The sequence below is a fragment of the Denticeps clupeoides genome, chromosome 5 (assembly GCF_900700375.1).
Source record: "Denticeps clupeoides chromosome 5, fDenClu1.1, whole genome shotgun sequence".
In the NCBI taxonomy this organism is placed as follows: Eukaryota; Metazoa; Chordata; class Actinopteri; order Clupeiformes; family Denticipitidae; genus Denticeps; species Denticeps clupeoides.
In genome coordinates, this window is record NC_041711.1 from 25,019,762 (window position 1) to 25,042,128 (window position 22,367).

At 44.9% G+C, this 22,367-nt stretch overlaps 4 protein-coding genes across 6 annotated transcripts; all 4 read right to left on the bottom strand.

Moving 5' to 3' along the window:
- Positions 1-468: 468 nt before the first annotated feature.
- Positions 469-2,162, bottom strand: LOC114789996 (pro-neuropeptide Y-like). The gene is made up of 3 exons (XM_028979541.1): positions 1,845-2,162; positions 1,670-1,762; positions 469-677 (listed from the first exon to the last, which is right to left on the bottom strand). Exons 1-3 carry the CDS (start codon positions 2,012-2,014, stop codon positions 653-655), a joined length of 288 nt encoding a protein of 95 aa, XP_028835374.1. The 5' UTR covers positions 2,015-2,162; the 3' UTR covers positions 469-652.
- Positions 2,163-3,577: 1,415 nt separating this feature from the next.
- Positions 3,578-12,831, bottom strand: stk31 (serine/threonine kinase 31). Its single transcript, XM_028979402.1, has 21 exons — positions 12,733-12,831; positions 12,229-12,387; positions 11,823-12,151; positions 10,024-10,189; positions 9,767-9,892; positions 9,000-9,115; positions 8,756-8,912; positions 8,221-8,355; positions 7,813-7,986; positions 7,595-7,717; positions 7,384-7,503; positions 7,124-7,255; positions 6,892-6,993; positions 6,644-6,724; positions 6,316-6,441; positions 5,534-5,659; positions 5,090-5,176; positions 4,860-5,009; positions 4,475-4,600; positions 4,287-4,355; positions 3,578-4,209 (listed from the first exon to the last, which is right to left on the bottom strand). Exons 1-21 carry the CDS (start codon positions 12,829-12,831, stop codon positions 4,090-4,092), a joined length of 2,823 nt encoding a protein of 940 aa, XP_028835235.1. The 3' UTR covers positions 3,578-4,089.
- Positions 12,832-14,071: 1,240 nt separating this feature from the next.
- malsu1 (mitochondrial assembly of ribosomal large subunit 1) lies at positions 14,072-15,452 on the bottom strand. The gene is made up of 4 exons (XM_028979540.1): positions 15,175-15,452; positions 14,927-15,102; positions 14,759-14,840; positions 14,072-14,372 (listed from the first exon to the last, which is right to left on the bottom strand). The coding sequence occupies exons 1-4, from the start codon at positions 15,365-15,367 to the stop codon at positions 14,218-14,220; spliced, it is 606 nt and encodes a 201-aa protein (XP_028835373.1). The 5' UTR covers positions 15,368-15,452; the 3' UTR covers positions 14,072-14,217.
- A 370-nt stretch (positions 15,453-15,822) lies between these two features.
- smpd5 (sphingomyelin phosphodiesterase 5) lies at positions 15,823-19,693 on the bottom strand. 3 transcript variants are annotated; one of them, XM_028979532.1, is made up of 8 exons: positions 19,487-19,693; positions 17,742-18,960; positions 17,410-17,488; positions 17,174-17,314; positions 16,997-17,086; positions 16,748-16,811; positions 16,361-16,520; positions 15,823-16,160 (listed from the first exon to the last, which is right to left on the bottom strand). In XM_028979532.1, the coding sequence occupies exons 2-8, from the start codon at positions 18,849-18,851 to the stop codon at positions 16,041-16,043; spliced, it is 1,764 nt and encodes a 587-aa protein (XP_028835365.1). In that variant the 5' UTR covers positions 18,852-18,960; positions 19,487-19,693; the 3' UTR covers positions 15,823-16,040. The 3 variants fall into 3 exon arrangements, with proteins under 3 accessions (XP_028835365.1, XP_028835364.1, XP_028835363.1); XM_028979531.1 differs by having other exon boundaries at positions 19,448-19,693; XM_028979530.1 differs by lacking the exon at positions 19,487-19,693 and having other exon boundaries at positions 17,742-19,382.
- Positions 19,694-22,367: the final 2,674 nt, after the last annotated feature.

Sequence of the window (22,367 nt, forward strand, 5' to 3'; positions counted from 1 at the left end):
ATGAGTTGGACGTCACTTTTACTCCTTTTTTTTTAATTCTATTTAATTTCTCGCTACAAGTGATTGTTGGTGAAATCCACGACCACGTACGTGTATTCAGGTCACTTGAACCTGTGCTTTCAAAAAAAAAAAAAAAGCAAAAACACACTTTAAAATAATTAAATCGTCTGTGAAATAAACGTAAATATACGCAAGACGCGACGCGGTTGTGCCGGCGAGCTTTTGTGTGTCGTGTTTTGCTCCGGGTGAGATGTGCGCTGCAGCCACGAGAGGCCGCTGACAAAACTATTTGTGAATTGTGTAAATTTGAATTATGTACAAGTGTTATTTGTCAAAACTGAATATTATATTTTGGATTTAAAATATCTTTGAACTTGAAATTATTTTACTTTGAATATTAAACATTTGAAAATTAACACAACTGATTTTTTTTTAAGGCACAGTTTTATAGACATGTATTTTCGGGGATCGTTCAATGCACACGTTCGTCTTTATTTCGACACAGTGTTACAAACGGCCATATTTCAACAGTGATATTTACAGTGACGAGAGCAGAGAGATGAATGCGGCAGGAGAGTTGCACAATAACCACGTGACAGCGCCACAGTGTAAAAACCATGCGAGCGTCGCGCCATCCGGACGAAGGCGTGGATCAAAAATCGGGCAGCTCGTTGTATCTGTAAAAAAACCAAGAACATATGAACACGTTTTAGAGGAAACCGAACCAACAGCAGCCACGTGACATCTAATAAATTCCACTTTATTGTCGTCAACTCGCTATGTTCGAGCACACGGAGAGACGAGATTGCGAAGTATTGGAGATTCACAGTGTGCAAATGGAATAACACAACATGACAAGGGACACTGTGGACAAACTAGGCAGACAAGTAGCAGCAATGAGTGTATAGGGTGGTAGTAGCCTAGTAACACACTGGTCTATGAACCAGAAGACCCAGGTTCAAATCCCACTTACTACCATTGTGTCCCTGAGCAAGACACTTAACACTAAGTTGCTCCAGGAGGACTGTCCCTGTAACTACTGATTGTAAGTCATCTGATAAATGCAGTAAATGTAAATGTGGTGTATGATATGCCATGTAATGATATGAAATGATACAATGACCATAACACAGCAGCACAGTGTGAGGTAGTAAGAGATTAAAGGTTAAAGTGCAGAGTGCAGTACTGATGTTCAGTTAGTAATGTGCAGTTTGGGAGGGAGAAAAATCATCTGTAGGTGGTTTAGGGCTTCCGGTGTGGTTGAGGTGATGTGGATGTGGATCCTGGGGGCAACATATTGAGGAGCCGGACAGCCAGTGGGGTAAAAACTGTTCCTCAGCCTTGCAGATCTGGCTCTGATGCTGCAGTATCGAACCTCGGGAGGGCAGGAGTGTGAACTTCTTAAACTGTCCAAACTGTATAAATATATACTTTTTTTTTTTTTATTAAAAGGAGTGGTAGTAGCCTAGTGGGTAACACACTTGCCTACGAACCAGAAGACCCAGGTTCAAACCCCACTTACTACCATTGTGTCCCTAAGCAAGACACTTAACCCCGAGTGTCTCCAGGGGGGGGACTGTCCCTGTAACTACTGATTTGGTTTTATTCAAGTGAATAAATAATTTGTTTTAAAAAGATGCGACGCACCCAATGGTTCGTTTCTGCTCACCTGCTGTCGTGCCGGAGTCCCGGGCTGCGCTCCCGGCTCTCGCTCGGCAGCAGGTCCGAGAACAGCTCGTCCGGTCCGGACCGTCTCCCGTACCTGAAAGAACGCAGGAGCACCGGGTCAGACGCGCCGCGCTCGCCGCGTAAACCGGGGTGAGGGTGTCGGGGCGCCCCGCGACCTCTGCCTGGTGATGAGGTTGATGTAGTGGCGCAGGGCCGAGTAGTACTTGGACAGCTCCTCCGCGGGCGCGCCGTCCCCCGGGTTGTCCGGCTTGGACGGGTACGCGCTGACCAGGGCGGCGAGCCACAGCAGCGCCAGACCCAGCGACACCACGGGCTGCGGGCGCATCTTCAGGAGCCGAGGGCGACGGGCGACCTGGCGGGGAGGACCGGGGACCGGGCTTTATACTCCGGAGGGAGGGCTCCCCGAATTAAAACCAGCACACACTGCGGCGCCCAATCGCGTTCCTACCACCGGACTTACTCCACTTAACTATGCGCTAAAACGATCCGAGATCCGTAAGATAACACGTGGGCGTGTGTTCCGAATGGCACGAATCGCGTTTTAATATAATAATCCCGTGTGAATAGCTGAATTTGTTAAGGGGATTGAATGAAATTAATAATTTAGTGAGTCACCAGGCACGTAGCAGTTATTTATGGACCTCACAAATCTGCCATTTTAAAGAGGGGGAAAAAAATAGTCAAAGAGCCGAGTTGCACATGGAGCCATGTGAGCGGGTCCGGCGTGCAGACTGGCCCGTAGGAAGCAGCATCCTGCTGCACATCGAAGATTTTTTTTTTTTTTTAGTGAAGTGATTGTCACATGTGATACACAGCAGCACAGCACATGATGCACACAGTGAAATTTGCCCTCTGCATTTAACCAGTCACCCTGAGTGAGCAGTGGGCAGCCATGACAGGCGCCCGGGGAGCAGTGTGTGGGGACGGTGCTTTGCTCAGTGGCACCTCAGTGGCACCTTGGCGGATCGGGATTCGAACCGGCAACCTTTTGATTACGGGGCCACTTCCTTAACCGCTAGGCCACCACTGATCGATGCTCGAAGTAAGCAAATAATTTTACTGCCAACAACAGAACAGACACCGGCAGGCAAATTGTCCTTTGCAGGCCGCAGAAACTTCACGACTCCCTTCGTGCCCGTGAAGATGATGATGATGGTGGTGATGAAGTACAGAGGTGCCACAAAACTCTGTAGCCATCCGGCGTGCAAGGATTAGTGCCAGGAATAAATTGCAGGCAGGCTTCAATAAATTGCAGGCAGGCAGGGTAACAACGGGGCTGCCAAACTTTTCTTATCCCTTTAAATATCAAGGGCAGCAACTGGGGTGTGCAAATAGCAGCAGTAGTGGAATAAATAGTCATTTTGGCAGGGATGGTATGGTGGGTGCAGTAGTTTGTGCAAGAGATTGTTAATGCATTTCATTACTAACTGGAGTGATTGGAGAAAAGACCCAGTTTTGATAGAGCGTGGCTTCTTTATTAAACACCCCATGCTTTGAACCGACTCTTACATAAGGCCTTGAGAGGTGCCACGGGCTGGTCTTAATAAACTAAAAAGGCAGCTGACTGAAGGCAGGACCAGTACACGTTGTGTATATCGGCTACAGAAGGCCAGAGTGGTTACATGGAGAAGCTTTAAGAGCAGGTCCATTTTGAACACCGGAGCTGTCCAAGATGACTCAGAATGAAACAATAAAAAAAGCACTCAAAGAATTAAGCCCTTTCCTGTCATACTCCGCTCAACACACTGCTTAAACAACCTATTATTAACTAGGGTTAAAATAAGACAATTGCCACCGATCCCACCATATTAAGACTGAATACCCCGGCAAAGTGGATCTAACATCCATGTTCAACGCTTACCTGAAGACACAATAAATAAAACAATAATTCCGTGTACATGAACTTTATTTTAATCATGGATTTGCAATGATCCACACACTCGAGCAAAACAAGGAATGTAACCTTCTTCAAACTTCACACTGTGAACTGGTTACAGAACAGGCCCAATAGATGAAGGGAAGTGGAAAAATCTTTTTTCCAGTGCCCTTTAAGTGCATTGTGTTGATTCACAATGTCATTGTTCTATACTGGAAAAGGCTTTGGGAACAGTTTGCACTCTACTGAGAAAGACAGAACATTTTAACCAGAAAAGTGCATTTAACTGACAGCCATTTTCTTAAAATTCCCCCAAAAGATCTCCCTTTAAGTCACAGGGGACTATGGCTGACAACTCAATTGCCACTGAAAACTGCAAATCAGTGGAGAACTAACATTAACTTTCTCTCTTTTTCTAGGATTATTCGCTCCCAAAATTGCAAGACTTAATATTTTAAAAGAACCAAAATGACTGCTTCAAAATAATTGCATCATAAACATACAATTGCAACACAGACAGTTCCTCATTTGCCTTCACACTGAGCATGAACGGAAAGGAAGTACTCCTCCGTTAAGGCCTCAGAGGCTGTAAGCCTCCCACTGTCAATCAGCAGTTTTGTCAGAAGAATATGGAGACTCGGCTCCTGAGGAAAGCAAGATGTTAAGTTAAAAGCAGCAACATTCTAAAATCAGTGGACTGTTCATGCAAGATGTTGCTCACCAGCTTCAAACTTGCATCCAGATTCACTTTGTTATTATGCATGGCACCATTAAATTCTGGATGGTTCAGCTGTAAGAACAATTATGTTGAACACCCAACCCACACTGGTCAATAAAAAAATATCATATATTCCATAATAATCCCAAGATTTTCCATGTCGTCAGAAATCTTTGGTTTCAGGATCCTACCCAGAGCAGCAGGCAGCCAAAAGCATACATGTCACTGGCCGGTGTTGGAGAACTGCCTTGGTGGAGCTCTGGAGCCACCAAACTGATGGAACCAACAATCATCTGACTGTCAACAGCTCTCAGCTCCTACAACAAAACAGCAACAATGGGCTTCCCAGATCTTTCAAATCTGTCACAGTCTACAGTTAATATTTTATTTAAAATCATAGTAATAAGTGGGGTTTGAACCTGAGACTATGGTCTTTTGGTTCATACATAAGTGTGCACCCGACTAGGCTACCATGACTCTGGGTTGTAATTAGATAAAGTATAACTAACTACCAAACAACCAAAATGGACTAGTATTAATCAGAATAAAGCTTTGGTAAAGCAGATACAGACTCACCAGTGCCTTTGTAAAGTCATAGTCCCCAAGGATGCCTTGCTCTCGGTTGAGAACAAACAAGTTGCTCGGGTGAAGGGACCCATGGGTAACGCTGACCGTATGCAGCGCCTCAAGTCCAAGAACCACGCCTCTCATCACTCTAGCAACTTCCTGTTGGGTGAACAATACTTTCAGCCCTAGTAGTGATCAGTATTTAAATATTTATGCAGAGGGGGTAAAAGTGGACTCACACCAGAGGCCAAGGGATTGGTCTTCTGAATAGTCTTAAGGCTGCCATGGGAGAGGTATGGAACAATCACATACCCTAATGGGTCAGACTAAGAGAGAGATTTAATACCACTCGCATTTAATTTCACATCAACACCCTATTGGGAGTAAGCAGGAAAAAAATGGCTCAACATCCATCTGATTTAAATGTCCTAATGCCACATTTAAAAAACAGACTGCTAAATATTTATATACTGCTTCACAATACCTAAACGGAATGAAATTAATTGCATTAGGTACTCAGTTTAAATGACAGAACCATTATATTTAACGGCGATAAAAGGATACTCTACTGACTTCTCATCATAACAATAACATTAAACATTTGCAAAATATCATAAATTATGCAGTTTTCAGCATGATTATGCAGTAGAAGCATATGTAGCAAACATAAGATGACAAAATACCTTCCCAAAGAATAATGCCAGGATGGGGAGCAAATTGGGAGTCTCCTCAGATCTTATCTGTGCTGAATGATACTGAGTGGCCTGATCCAGCATTCTGGCCTCAGCTTCATCATCAACAGAGTATCCCTGAAGAACAAGGACACATTTAAAGTGAAGTGATTGTCACACATGTGATACACAGCAGCACAAGAGTAATGAAATGAGAGATTCCTTCAAATTTTGTCATTTGCAGGTGACATCAGGCCATTTTCTCTACTGCCTTAACACAAGTAACCACTAACCAAAAAATAATAATTTAGGGTGACCCGTAGAAGAAATCGGTTGCATGCATGCTCACACATCAAGATGGGCATCATGTAGCACCTATGTTCCCTATGTGCTGATTTCGAACATTGCAGTCATTAAAAAAATAAATAAAATCTGTGGCTCAAAACAATTTCATAAACAAAATGAACATTACTTTAATCTCATAAAACATTTCTAGACACAAGAACAAATTCCTTCAACTGAAAGATGTTCTGGTACTTTTTTCAATCATGTTTGGCTTTTGTGTAATAATTACCCAGTAATTTGTGCCATTGCAATAAATCAATACATGTTGCAGCATAAACATAAAAAAGAAAAGGAAAATAATAAATTATATAGAATATTACATAGAAAAATCCTGCTTTATGGCCAGTTGCTAATCTTGTTGCCAAGCAACAAGTTTTCTACAGTATCCCCTACCTTGACCATAATGGACCTAAGGGGCAAACAGCCACATTTCCTGAAGCATACCTTACCTTGAGGATAACTTTGCGTCCCTTGAAATCAGTGCAAACCAGTGGACGGCGGCCACTTAGTTCTTTCATAGGTTCTGCTTCAAACATATCTCTGTCCAAACTCCTTACCAGGAGCCCCTCAGACCTCTAGAGCAAGTGACAGAACTTACCCAGTCATCTACACAACAGGATGGTTTGTTTCTGTATCTTGAGCATATACATGTGTTTGCATGTATTATACAACAGTATTTGATAAACTACCATTGAAATTAGTCAATCAAACAATGACATTCCTAATGTACAAACCCAGACACATAAAACCATCTGGAGAAGAAGTTTAAGAGATTACCATGTAGCCAAGGATGTCTACTTCAGGGTAGAGAAGTGGAAGCTCAGGATAGCAATCCTTAATCAGACTGCTCAATTTCTCCTGAAAAATAGTACAGAACAGAGCATCCATTAACCACAATCGCTCACAGCACTGATGTGAGAAGGAAAGAAATGTACCATGAAACATTGAAATTCTGCCTGACCAAAATAATCTTGGTAGAGACACTTTCATGCACATTAATGTATAAAAATACATCAAAGACATACATATTCCTCTTTCTCTTTGCTAATTTCCTTAAACAGAGCATTTCGAGTCTCTGCAATCTCTTCTTTCTTGAGCATGATTTGTGTCAGGTCCTCCTCTTCTGCCTACAATGAAAACAGGATGTACTTTGTTCGAAACACATTGGCCAGTTTTCCCCACATCCTTCACACACTAAAAGCAGGTCATTTTTCAATTCAATTATGTTTGAGCTGCAGCAGTGGATCACGCGCTGACCTCTTCCAGGCAGCCTTCCTCCACCAGCTTCCAGCGCAGCTGAGAGTGAAGGTTTCTTATATGCTTCTTAATGGAAAAAAACCCATCCAGCTTCGGTGGTCCATCCTGCCACTGCTGATTGGCCTCCTTAAACTGCACATCATTAAATGGAAAAACAGTCAATTTCACCCAGGGGCTGTCCTACTAATCAAAGTTCTAGGAATAAAACACTTTTATTGTTTACACAAATTATCAATAAAAGGCCAATTAAATTAATGTACTTTTAGGCTGATGATGTAGTTCTCCCTCACTTCACAAAGGACAGTCTGTTCTGTCTGGATAAGATGCATGAGTTTCTGACAAGCACTGGCCACAATTTTGGTGTCCTGGCCTCCTTGCACCTTGGGAGGAACAAAAAGACAAAGATGAAATGACACGAACACTTACCCTAAAGAAAGGACCTTAATGGACAAGAAGGACTAGAGGTTTAACCTTAAAAGAGAGGGTGGCTTCCTGTTCATTCCACAGTTTCAACTCTGCTTGCTTCAGCAGCTCATCCACCCCTTTAGCCATGTCTCTCACACACACCGAAGTATTCTCAGAAAGACTGAAAAACTTATAATTTTTTACACATTCAGGTTAAACGTGAGGATCAATCATAATCCTGATTATCGCAACAAGCTCCATACCAATATGCCTCTGAGGAGTACCTTCATAAGACTGAGAGAACAGGAGCACAGCTCTTCCAGTGCACTGTCTGAGGCTGCCCTCAAACATAGGAAGTGCTCCTCTGTGTCAGTTTTCCACTTTCGGAGTTCATCAAAAGCCTCTTCTGCAGAATCCCCTGGGGTCAGTGGGCCATACGAGGCCAGAGATGCATTTACCTTCTCAATTGAAAGGGGGAAAAAAAAGCAGTTACCAGAATACTTTGAATGACTCAACCAAGATATGAAAAATGAATTATGAAACTGTATATTAATATTAAAGCACACAATTTGGTTCATTTATAGTAATAAGCATAATAAGTAACTAACAAAACATAATATAAAATGGCTACACTTGTCAGTATATATTGTTGGGGATTTAAAAAAAAAATCTATTGATTGTAAAATATCCACCTTCTGGACCTCCAGTTTCTCCATACGCTCACTAATGGGAAGTCCATCTACTTCCTGTAAAAAAGCCCCCGCTGCATCCAGCAGCCTGCCCTGGACTTCATCTCTACTGGTGATCAGCTGATCAAGCTCCTCTTTCTAAAGTACAGAAATAAAACATGGTACACAGTAGACATCTTTCTATAGAAATTATCCTGAATATTGTAACAAACAAACTTTATGCAACATAAATATATATCAACGTCTGATAGCTTTTATTGTCACCAATTTGGATATTATGATATTTAGTGTAAATATTGGCAAAAAAATTTTTTTTATTATACTTGCTCCAAAATATGAAAAATATATAAACATGAAATCAATCATTTATTGTGATATTATTATTTACATGTTAATGTTTAATATGTTATGAATATGATCAATAGTAAAACAGCAGTATTGGGGTCAAATTACCTAACTCCAAATATTATACTTCCACGCTGACCTTCTTAGACCTCTTTTGAGCTTCCTTGTGTGTTTATTTAGGCAGAGTGCTCACCTTCCCACAGCCCCTGACGTTCTCCTGAGCCTGATCATACTCAGCCCAAACCTTCTTCATCCTCTCCATGCTACCAGGCATGGAAATGCTGCCACTGACCACTTCATCAATGGACTCCAAAAGGCTGTCACTAGCAGAGGGGCAGTGGTTGCTCTCCCTGCATACACAAAAGTACCTTCATGGGGTGTTAAGACACTTTGAAAGCACATTGTAGGTTTGACAAAATGTCACATCAAAGGCCTACCTCAGTTCCCTTACTGAGAGGACTATTTGTGCAAGTCTAGACAGTTTGTCTCCAACTGCCGTCTCCAAGCTGTTATCCTTCTCTTCCACTTTCTGCTGGAAATCTTTTTTGAGAGCCTGAACACAAGTGATACAGATTAGTTGCTCATTTTACAAAACATGACACTGTGGCACCTTCATTTTCAAGATGGCATACATTATTGGATTAGCTACCCACACACATCACACGCACAAAATATTCATGAGCCGCAGTTTGGGAGCAAATCGCTGGATTATGTGTCTATCACAATTTCATTTCGTGCCTTTTGTTTTTGAGTGTCGGCTGTGACAAACACTGCCAGCATGCTGCTGCTTACAAATGCAAGGAAAGCCAGACACTGCCTCAAAACAGCAAAAGGAAATAATTACAGGTCAGAAATAAATTAAAGCAAAATCCTGAAAGCAATAGTGATGTAGTAGTACAGATTTATTTCATTAACCAAACAATCATCTATCATTGTCTATGAACCAATGGCTCGAAGGAAATGTTTGTTTTTTTTGCATTAAGAACAGAAATGTGGGGCATACACCAAAATAACCATTTGGATTAAACGTTGGATCCACTATTAATGGAATGCAGCGGCTCTGTTATGGTGCAATGCTTGTATGGTAAGTTATTGTATGTGATCCTTTTCATAAAATTTAAAATCTCCTCTATTCCACCATCACATAACGGTATAGAATGTATGACTCCAGTAGAGCAAAGACCACAGAATATAAGAGCCTGACCTGCAGCTCCTCTTGGAGCTCCTGCAGCTGCTTCTCCAGATGATCTGTACGTTGCTGAGTGGCTTTTTTCTCCTCCCTCAGTTTCTTCAATTCCTCACAATTATTTTTCGCCTGCTCCCTCAACCTCTGTGTTCTCACACACACACACACACACACACACACACACACACACACACACACACACACACACACACACACACAGAGGGGTAAACCGGGCAAGTTCTGTTCAGTGAAGCCAGGGTGAAACTGTAAAGAACCTGTAGCTCTGCCTGAGACTGGCTCAGTTGATGCTCCACGGTGGCTTTGGTCTGCTGCAGGATGTCTCTCTCGGCTCTTAGCTGTTCGTTCTCATCCAGCAGGTCATTATCCATTTTCTTTTTCAATGAGGTGGCTGGCTGGAGGGTTTTAATTGGGCTCTTCTCTCTAGAACCAAAATCAGCACACACTTACACACCATTTCATGTGCTGAATGAAATTACTGAGACCAATCAATTCCCCCTGTATTGTACTGTGATAAAAAACACACACACACACACACACACACACACACACACACACACACACCTACAATTATGAAGGCTGTGAGCCCTTTTCCGCACAAAAAAAAAAAAAACTCTCACCACTCACAATACAATTCTAAACAAATATTAGCAGAGGAGGATATATGTGGAAACAAACAAAACAAATTAGAATCTTTGTAATTCAGGATTTATAAGCTACTGATTCAGATGATGCAATTTTAAAATATTTTCCATCTCCAGCATGCAAAATCAGGTTCAAAATCCACCAAAAAGAGCAGACAGGGGCAGATGAAAAACAACATGATATGAACTCAGAACTCTCTAATACAGTGCCTACTAACAAAGAAATGATCAGTCTATAATTTAGATTTATTCAAACAGTAAGTGACAATAACAAAAAGATAAATAAATAATGCAATGTTATAAATTAATTAGCATGTTCATAAATGTCAATCGGTAAGACTTCTGGCTCCCAGTTGTATTTTAAACAGGTAAGGAGCTGACACTGGGAGCTATTCAATGCATTTTCCTGTACAAAAGACAACCAGTTCAAAGAAGGAATCAAATCAATCCAATTTCCTACTCTGTCCCATGCCCAAGACCAAGAGCTGTCCAAGGATGTCAGGGACCTACACAAGACTGGAATGGACTACAAGACCAGTCAAGCAGCTAGGTGACAACAGTTGGTTTAATCCACAAATGGATAAAATCCACAAGGCCCCTCTGCTAAAGAAAGCACACATACTCAATTTTGTTGCACTGTTGTACTAAGTATGATTGTGCAATGACAAAGTCTTTGAACGAGGACTGGATGAAATTGTTGTGGTCAGATGAGACCAAAAAGGAGCCCTTTGTCATCAACTCATCTCGCCATGTTACAGCATGACAATGATGCCAAACATCAGCAATAAAATATTAATGACTGTGCAAACCTTGTGGTCAAACTACAAGACACAACGGCCCTTTGTGATTGCCAGTACTAAAGTACTAAAGTCAAGTACTAAAAGAACGCTTTGCAAAGGGATCAAATATTTTTTAATTGTTCTGTCTCACGGTTTAAATAAACCTATCATTGTATAGACTGAATTTCTCTGCTAGCAAGCAAACTTACAAACTCAGCATGAGAGCAACACTGTATAATATGTACAAGAATAGCTGGAATTATGGGGAAAAAAAACAAACTAACAACTATTTATTTTCAAGTGAATATGTTTTTGTATTTTTGTAAATGTAGTAGCCTAGTGGGTAACACACTCGCCTATGAACCAGAAGACCCAGGTCCAAATCCCACTTACTACCATTGTGTCCCTGAGCAAGACACTTAACCCTAAGTTGCTCCAGGGGGGGACTGTCCCTGTAACTACTGATTGTAAGTCGCTCTGGGTAAGGGCGTCTGATAAATGCTGTAAATGTATTTGTATTTCCTTCAATACATAATTTTATACATTAATGTCTATAAAACTTGAAATAGCTGAAAAATCCCAAGTGCTTCTAAATACACCATATAAGTGCATTTGTCGTCTTTGAGGACTTACTTAAATTCTTGTTCCCTGTGGTCTGTAAAGGCTGGTCGCAGTTTGGGGACGTACCCTGTGCTTCTTGAAATGTCTGTGTCCCCCCAGCACCCTCTCTCACAGGCGGCGAGGGGCCACAGGCCAGCAGGATCCGACGGATCTAACTTGATGCGTGGGGAAAGTGGACTCTCTGGGACACTTAGCGTGGCAAACTTCATCTTTAGGATCTCCTCACCAATGTTCAGGCTTCCCTGAAACGCCTGCACCAGGATGGTTCCGTCAAAGCACACGGACTTCTTCAGAATGCGCAGCTTTTTACCATATATCAAGTTGTGCAGGAACGCCTTTCCCTATGAAAGCAAATGCACATTTCATACCGCACCAACGTTTGACCTCGTATAGATTATGCAACAGAAGTGGTGGAGACCTGTTGGAAATGCAGCGAGTCCTGCTCACTGTACACATGGAAGCCCCAGAATTTGTATTTCTTGGCCAGTGGGGCAGTCTGCAGGTCCTCTGGGAGCTCCACAAGCCCCGAACGGCTGACGGCCTCGCTGTTCCCATAATCAATATAAAACACGTTGATCTGGACGTACACAATCCAAGCAGAAAAGGGGGGTCAGAGTAGAGAGAAACGTTAAAGTCCAAGCCCATACTTACAAGTAGCATACAACTTGATGTTAATGCATTTACATTTACAGCCTTTATCAGACGCCCTTAACCAGAGCAACTTACAGTCAGTAGTTACAGGGAAAGTCCCCCTGGACCAACTTTAGGGTTAAGTGTCTTGCTCAGGGACACAATGGTAAGTGGGATTTGAACCTGGGTCTTCTGGTCCATAGGCGAGTGTGTTACCCACTAGGCTACTACCACCCACGTTGTTATAACACCCAATGTTATTTTTAAAAATGTTGTCATTGTCATATCTGACCTTGTCAGCGGACTGATGTTCCACCTTACACCGATACCAGCACATGTCCTCTGCAAATACTGCTCCATATACCTGCTCAGAAAAAAAATAAGAGTCCATGCAGAGACTATAGGAACCCCCCACACACATAATTAATTACCTTCTGATTATTGGGTCTGCCGAGTGATTTTGGAGACACGGGACACTTGGCCTGAAGGACGCAGGCGACCTTCTCCACCGCCTTTTCGTCGCTCGCATTCTGGCAACGCACGCCGCATTGTTACAGCGGATATAACACCCGAATTTCTCATGAACGAAGACGCGGGTACCTGGGCCCAAAACGTGGCCGCATCCGCGACGTGGGTGACGCCGACCAACTCCACTGGAGGACAAGGCGGGGATCCACAGATTAGGGCCCGCGCGTGGAGGTTCTCCGCGACACGAAAAAAAAAAAAAGGGACGGGGAGACACTTACTGTCCTGCGGGTCCGCACCGGGCGGATCCATGATGCCCGGGCCTCTTAAAAAGCCCACGGGAAGGATCGAAATAACGTCCACACGCCGCCAGGAACTGGAACTCGCTCATAAAGTCATAAAACCCGCGCTGTTTTACACGTATCGGTATATACACATCCATATATATATATATATATGTGTGTGTGTGTGTGCGTATGTATATTTGTACACGACCTACGGGAATTTTGTCACAGACACAACACTTCCCCGCCGTCTTGGTGACCTCTGGGCCGCGCGGAAGTACTTCCGGCGACCAAATTGCGAGCAGCTGCTAGGGACCAAAATAGTAAAAATAATACACGACGGAGACTTTTGTTAAGTGTTGCCGATTTATTACACCACGATCTGTGCGTGCACAAACAACATACAACCAAAACATGTTTTTTGGGCCAGTGGTGGTTGCAGGTTCGAATCCACACACTGCTCCCCGGGCGCCTGTCATGGCTGCCCACTGCTCACTAAGGGTGATGGGTTAAATGCAGAGGACACATTTCGTTGTGTCACTGTGTGTCATAATGACATACGTCTCATAAATCTGAGCTTTAGACGACCACATAGCACCAGCATTTTGCATGCATGTCCCTGTACGTAAGTGGTCTCTGTGGACCTCCACAGAGGTTCTCCACACTACGTGACAATGGGGTTCCCCAGTTTGTATCACGTGGTATCTTTGGTCTTATACTCAGCCCGATAGTCAGCAAAGAACCGGAATCTATGTAAATTCTGAGGGTAGTCGCAAAAATGAGCAGGACAGGGAACAAAACGACACTGCTGCCATCTATTGATGTGTATAGAAAGATTCATTTGTGTGAAACTCTTCGTTCAAATGGGGAAAATACATCATAAACATCACAATAAAATTGTGTTTATCTTTAGAAGAAAAAAAAACAAACAAACAAACAGCACAAACAAATGTCCATATGCAGAGTCTGGATTTAGTTGAACTGGTCCGTTTCCCCCATCTCTGTCACAGGTTCAAGTCCACAAAAAGTCACTTGGGGACATCAGCTTCATACACAAAGTCTGTGGGGAGTGTCTCGGGGGGGATCCTGCTCAACTGTTCATCATAAGAGCGCAGCGTCCACAGCTTCTCCAGCTCGTACGCGTCCCGCGTTTCTGGCAGCATGAAGTGGACAACCATGTCTCCTGAATGGAGAGACGACACACGTTAATTTTCCCCTTTTCAAAGTCCAGTTTATAGTCATCTCACCATACACGAGTACACGGAGAGACGAGATTGCGAAGCTTCGCGGATTCACGGTGCAATTTAATGCAGGTCGAGACAAACTAGACAAACCAGGCAGACAAGCAGCAGCAATATGTATGGACATGTTTAGTTTATAGTGTATATGGTGTATGATATGCTAAGATAATAATGATGGTAATATTAAATCATTATTATGATAACATAGCAGCACAGTGTGAGGTAGTAAAAAGATTAAAGTGCAGGGTGCAATACTTCAATTAAAAGTGAGCAGTCCTTTATAATAATAATAATAATAATAATTTCATTTGGAAAAGGAAGACTATACCAAAATCAATGCACATCCAATCTTCTGCCTCCTTGCCTTCAATCCGGACATGGGGGTTGTCATCTCTCCTCATGAACTTGTACTGGAAAAGCAACCGGCCATTAAAACACATCGCACACGGACCGCGTCCATCGACATTGTTACGTGGACGTCGAGTTTAATTTGTACCACTTTGACCGCGTAGAGCGCCATGGCGCGCAGGTGCCTTGGCGAAGATCCGCTGACGACGACGAAATACTCCGCGTACTTGAGCGCCGCGGGAACTCTGACGACACAGACGTCCACCGCGTTCTCCTGGCGGAGGAGGGACACCAGCACGTCAATGCCGAACACCTCCGGCCCCCCTGCGGACGGAGATCAGCGTTCGCTCGGGCGACGGCGACTCGGTAAACGCCGACGCGAACTCGCGTACTCACGCTCGCGTGAAGCCTCCGGGCCGCGGTCCCCGCCGTGGAAGCGACAGTCCGGCCTGACGGTCGCCGGCGGCGGCGGCGCGGACGGACGTGGCCGGCGCGGGGGTCCCGCCACGTGGCGCGACGCGCAGGCGGCGCCCACGCCGCTGTGGCACGGCCGCCAGACGCGCGTAAGGAGCCTCCGTGTCGCGGACATGGGCGGCGTGGAGGCGTCCAGCGTCGGGGACGATTTTGAAGGAGGACGTGATGCCCGGTCTTCAAAAGTCCTCAGCTGACGAACATCGCCGCCTAGCGGCCGGGAGGGTGACAACAGAAGGTTCTCTCTTTAAACGTCACATTAAACGTTTACATTTACATTTACAGCATTTATCAGACGCCCTTATCCAGAGCGACTTACAATCAGTAGTTACAGGGGACAGTCTCCCTGGAGCAATTTAGGGTTAAGTGTCTTGCTCAGGGACACAATGGTAGTAAGTGGGATTCGAACCCGGGTCCACCCACGCTTAAATGAAGCCACCAACGGCCGGACCGCGTTTTAATGTAGAACCAAAATACAGAGAAACACGATTTATTATTAAAGTTTATTTAGACAAGCATGTGTAAAAGTGAGATTTTTTTTTTTTAAAAAGCATTTCTTACAAAAAAAAAAAAAAAAAAAAAAGACATTACTGGCCCCAGCACCACTGGAATCCAGTGCGTGTAAACTGAAATCAAGTTTTGTCGTAGATTTTTGTGTGTGTACTTTAAGAATTTACATTGAAATAATGAATTAAAATTGCACTGGCAGTTTTTTTCCCCAATAATGTCCTCGGAACACACGCCACGTATTTCTTCCGGTCACTTTCCCAGCGACAGAACCAGGACATGTTCTAATTTTGTGGCGTCTCTCCCGTTTCCTCTGAAGAAAAGGTCACATTCAGCCTCAAGCCTACAGGGATATGGTCAGTGAGACCTGCAAGCTGCGTCACATAAGTGAACTCGTCCACCTCCTGCAAGAGCCAAAATCAGCATTAATACATATAAAAAATTAAAAAAAAAAAGTATATATGAAATAATGCTACATTATTACATCTACAAATGCTAGTCAAATTACACAGTAATAAAACATTCATACTTCACAGAAAGAGACCCATTATTTCCCAGATGACAGTAGAATATAAGAAAAGAAACAAACAAAAAAAAAACATACTGTTTGGCAGTTTTTAGCAATTGTGCTTTCCCTGTACAGGATGTAATCAAGGCGTCTGCCAACCCACGTCTGCCCTGATTCAGGGTATACTATAGGGATGCCAGGCTTGGCTACTGGAGGAGAGAGGTACTGCTTCCTCAGTTCCTCTATCTCCAAAACCCTAAAGCACATAAAACATTTGGAAAAAAAAATATTCTTAAAACATAGAATCTCCATAAATATTAATGTTTGAACGTAACGTCGCCGTAAGTGGTATAGTGTTGCTTCCAGTGGAATGTACGAGATTCAGCTAAACGATTACATAAAACGCCTCCAGAAACTGATATGTGGCAGTGGATGGTGGTAAAAAGGTCAGGTCAACACATTTTCCCGCTTGCTTTAACTTACCTCTGCAAATTCTCCGGAGTCTTCGTGTCATCGTCATACAGCGATGGCTGTTCGAGCAGAGTACCTGTAACCATTTGCAGTCATTTGAGAATACATACACATCCTGGGATTTCACTGAGATTACCTGGAATTATAATGTTATTATACATACATCTACAGGATAGAATACAGCTCTTTACCACAATGAATGAACAGTTTTGGTTATATTCTGCTATACGTGTGCTTTTTAACGGAGAGTGCTTTTCCTACCGATGACCCAGGGCTTCTCTTTGCCAGGTCCATCTCTGCAGAAGTCTCTGTAAACATCAAACAGGTCGTGCCCCTGTTCCAGAGCGTCATCTAACCAGAGATGGATAAAACATATGGGTTTTTGACACACCGTGAACGGCACTTAAATCTGCAGGCAGCCGTTTATACAGCACTAACCAGGTGAACAGTTGTCAAAGTTAAGGTCTCCACAGAGGACATCAAACAACACAAGCTCATTGTCCTCCTTGTTTGCAAGCTGAAATTCAGAGATCCATTTCATCAGCATATCCAGCTGTTCGTGACGTATGGTTCCGTCACCTGCTCCAAAATAAAAACACAGGTCAGTATTCAAGGAAATTACACAGCATGACAAATTTTGCTTTCGGGGAACCTGCAAGGCGTTTAAAACTTACCCTCGGGAGCATGGAGGTGTGTGCAGTTAAAATATCCCACCAGTTTCCTTTCAATTTCATCCTGAAGGCCAATTAGCACCTATAAATACAAAATCACAAGCACTTAACGTAACTTTTGTTTTACAATATTACCACTAGTTCCTTTCCGCGTTTATTTGTCTTATACATTTTAACATCCTGTAATCATCATGATTGTTTGCAAAGAGGGTGGAAGCAAATACCAAGAAGAGAGATTAGCTGCTGGTAACAAAATCTTGGTTCCTTTGAGACGTTACACCCTAGGGCACTAATAAATAATGAACTAATGCATTTTAATCATTTATAGACAGTACCTTGACACAGAGCAGGCCCTTGGCTGCCAGGGCATCCTCCCCGCGGCCATTGGGGAAGCATCGATACTCGGCCTCCACGAGCGGGTAGCGGCTGGCGACAAACAGGCCGCTGTTAAAGAACTTAAAGGAGGAGCAGCCGCCCACCGGCTGGCAAGCGTAAACCCCCACGTCGTACAGCACGTGCCCGAACAGCGGGCCCAGGGCCTGCTTCAGCTTCTGCGCCGCCCTTTTATCAAAGACCTCCTCCAGACAGACGAAGTCTACGCTGGCGGGGAACAGCGTGGACACCTCCAGGACCACGTCAGTGTCCCAACCCAGCGCCTCGAAGGCACGCGGGAGTTTCCTCCGGCTCCGGTCCCCCTGCTGGTTAGAGTTCTGGTTGCTGTTGGCAGAAGGGAGGGGATGAGGCTCCTTGGCGTCATCCAGGGGTACGGACACCGCCACGTCCCTGTTGGAGTTGGACTGTGACAACGTCGCGTCCGGTTCCGGCGAGGGATCGCCGCACCCCTGGGGCTGAGACTCTGTGGCTCCGTACGAACAAGACGCCGCCTGGGGCATCAAGCTGCTGGACGGGCTGAGGGTACTGCCGCAGCTGCTGGGGGAGTCTACAAAAATGCGGATATGGGGGCGGGTCGCCCCCTGTACGATGTACCGGCCGATGGCCGTAGCGCGGCGCTGCGTGTGTCCCAGGTTGTTGAACCGCGCCAGGCCATTTGGTAGCAGACATACGTTGGCAGTGACAAAGCCAAAGGTGACCTTCCCCGCCTCCTTCCATCCCTGGTTGCGGTCCTCCACAGGGATGGACGGCACCTCCTCGTGGTAGGAGAAAGGTCTGCGCACCGCCTGAAGGGGCGCCCACAGCAGGAAGCCCAGAAAGGCAATGGGAGCAGCTATGAGGAAAAGGACGAAAAAAACAAGGGACCCAAAGACGACCTTCAGCGGGTGCAGGTAGCACTCCTTCTCCAGCCTTCGGTTTCGCTCCAGGCTGGTGGAAACGCAGACCGCAATGAGCTGATCCAGGAACCAGAAACACGGGAAGATGAGGACCCACCCCGCCGCGTGGAGGCCTGCGACGAGGCCGTTGGGGAACGGGGAGCGTCGCAGGGCCATGTCTCACCGCCGGACGGGTCACGCCAGGCGCGTCTGCGAGGAGATCTGTGACATCTGCGGTGTGGCGAGGGCGTGGCGCCCACACACGCCCTCAAACTCCCTGGCCCCCCTGGTCAGAAGACAGGCACATCACATTCAGGAGCAATGAACCACAGTACAATCCCTCACAAAGCAAGTCCACGGTTCGTAAGCGAAAGAATCATATTTGGGGCAGGAAATAAATAAATATATATATATAAAAAAAGAGGAGGAATAAACGTCAGGACGGTAATGAAGGGGGCGAGATAAGACCGCGGCCGGTTAATCCAGCCCTCGCCATCTGCGCGACTCCCGCTAATCGCTTCCTCCTCGGCACGAAGCGAAACCCGCTGAAAAAGCGACCCCTGTCCCGCACGGAGACGAGCGGAGCCGGAATTGTGCGGCACGGGCGGCTCCGCGGGTTTACGTAACGCGTGTGATGCGGCAGTGACGTGCTCGGATGGCGACCTGCCCCGCTTCCTGGTGCCAGTCGGTCCATTCGCAGCCTGGTTAAACGGCGGCGGCCGCGGTCACACGACAAAAAAAAATACAGTTCCGTTCATTAAACACGAACTCACGTGGAACGCACCCACGCCGTCACCGCGACCTGCGTTCACCTGCGCGTCGTCTCTGCCCCGGCTGCCGGCGTTAGCTGCCGAGCTAACGCGAGTGACCCGACGGGCGACAATAAAGCGACCGGCCGACCCGACCGCTCCCTTCATTCAGCGTGAGCCGGCGGCCAAACAAATCCACGCCGCCCAAGCGCGTCTTCCCGACAGCCTCCATCCGCCTGGGCGCGCGCACGCGCACGAGCACGAGCCCACGTCCACGCGCGTATTTACGTTCACGCCATTTACCAGGCGCCCTTATCCAGAGCGCCTTACAACCAGTAGTTACAGGGACAATCCCCCCGGAGACACTCGGGGTCAAGTGTCTTGCTCAGGAACACAATGGTAGTAAGTGGGATTCGAACCCGGGTCTTCTGGTTCATAGGCGAGTGTGTTACCCACTAGGCTACTACCACCCCACGTGCGCACGAGCCCACGTCCACGCTTACTCGTTACAAAGTGAAGTGATTGTCATTGTGATACACAGCAGCACAGCACACGGTGCACACAGTGAAATGTGTCCTCTGCATTTAACCCATCACCCTTAGTGAGCAGTGGGCGGCCATGACAGGCGCCCGGGGAGCAGTGTGTGGGGACGGTGCCTCGCTCAGTGGCACCTTGGTGGATCGGGATACGAACCGGCAACCTTCAACCGATAGGCCACCACTGCCCCAACTGTGTATAATCGGACAATGAACAAAAAAACGATGATAATAACACGCACCGGTACAGTCTGAAGTAACGACGTAGTCCAACCCACATCTGCTGGTGCACTAGATATTCGACTGGGGCGAATTTGACCAGTTTTTATCGCTTCTTTAATCTCCTGCGACTGCTGAATAATACAACAATAAGCTGAACCAAAATAATTGAAAAGGGCTTTCTAATAATGAACGAAGCTTTGAAAAAAATGTCCAGCATCAACCCAGGACTCAGCAGTTAAGGATAGTGAGTAAGAGTAAGAGAGTGAGATTTAATCACAATAACTTTACAAAATAAAAAGAAGGTGTTGGATGAATTATAGTGCGTTTGAAGGACATGGTGCAGCCTTTGCTTTGAGAACTGTCACGCTGATGTTTAAGAAAGGCAGAGTACAAACTAACCATGCTGCAAGAACATGAAAACCTCTCTAATTGCATCTACTTCGGGCATGTGCATTTCTTCATACTCCGAAGGTGCATCAGTAGGAGTTAGGTAAGGCAGGCCATTCCTTTCATTCTTTAATGGGAGCCAGTCTACCACAGGAGAAGAGGTCGGCCATCCTGTCTCGCCATGAACACCAGGCCGCTGAGCAGCAGCAGCATGTCACGATCACCTGTTGTAGCCCAGTTCCTGAGCAACGCAGGTATCCCGTAGGTGTTAACAGTGAACTCGGCGAAAGGTGAGTGAAGTGCCACACTATAGCCGAGCTTGTTCTGGTCCCTCGTCCGCACGACGTGATGCGTTCACCTTCCTGGTTAAGAGGTGTGTGGAAATCTGAAAGAGAGAGCAGGGCAGATTATGACTGTGTTGTAATTCCCGTTTTTCACCTTTAAGAAGCAGTTGAAAACCCACTTGTTAAAAAAATCTAACACTAACACACACACATGCACACACACTGCACAAAATATAATTTTTTCTTCATCTAGCACTTAACAATTTCCGAGCATGTTCTTTTTCTGACAAGTTAGGCCTTATCAGGGTTCTTAGTTTTGTAAACTCAAAATCTATAGAAACTGAACAAGAATTGCTGGTTTCTTCCTCTTGTAAGTTGCTTTGGATAAAAGTGTCTGCTAAGTAAAGTAAAGTAAAGTAAAGTAAAGTTTGAACAAAAAACCTGATAATTTATTTCTTATTTTAATCCCCATTTGCCTTAAAAATACATTTGAACGTAAGAACGTATGAACATATCAAGTTCACATCATAGACAAGCATCCCACAATTTACATTATTGCGATTTTAAAGACGTTTGACAACTTATCCCCACCTTTAAAATCTTGTATGTTCTGCACAGTGAACCCATAAAAAGTCTGATCTGGTTTTGAAAAACATATCCGAGTATCCTGTGTTCAAGTTGAAAAGCGACCTTCACCCATGACCCTCTCTTGCTCTGTGGACATAAAATAATAATAATAATAATAATAATAATAATAAGGACCTTTACAACCACAATTACTCCAGGCCTGCGCTCGGTGAGAGGCCGGGGGAGGTGATGTCCCCTGCAGGTCTCCGCCACCTGGACCAGCGCTGCTGAGGACGCCTTCTTCAGTAGTGTCTTCCCAGCTCACCGCGACCGTTTGCATCTGGCCAAATTCCTCAAACAATCAACATTAAAACTGTGGGGGAGGGAAAAAATCCAGGCATAATGACCCGCCGGTGACAAACAGTGTGTGTGGGGCACTTAACACGACTTCTGGCTGCACAATATTCAGAAATTCTGAATATTCTCAAAAATATGTTTTAACCCCCAACGCAGCATAAAATCCTTGCACTTGTTCCATGACCAGAAACCGTGCGCGACATGTCTCCTCCTCCATGGCTTAATTTCGAAACTGTACGTCTGTGCGCCATTGGCAATCACTCGAAAGTTATAACCTGGCCAAATATACATTACAGGCCAAAAGTTTGGACACACCTTCTCATTCAATGTGTTTTATTTATTGACACTGGTAGATTCTCACTGAAGGCATCAAAACTATGAATGAACACATGTGGAGTTATGTACTTAACAAAAAAAGGTGAAATAACTGAAAACATGTTTTATATTCTAGCTTCTTCAAAATAGCCGCCCTTTGCTCTGATTACCGCTTTGAACACTCTTGGCATTCTCTCAATGAGCTTCAAGAGGTCGTCACCTGAAATGGTTTTCCAACAGTCTTGAAGGAGTTCCCAGAGGTGTTTAGCACTTGTT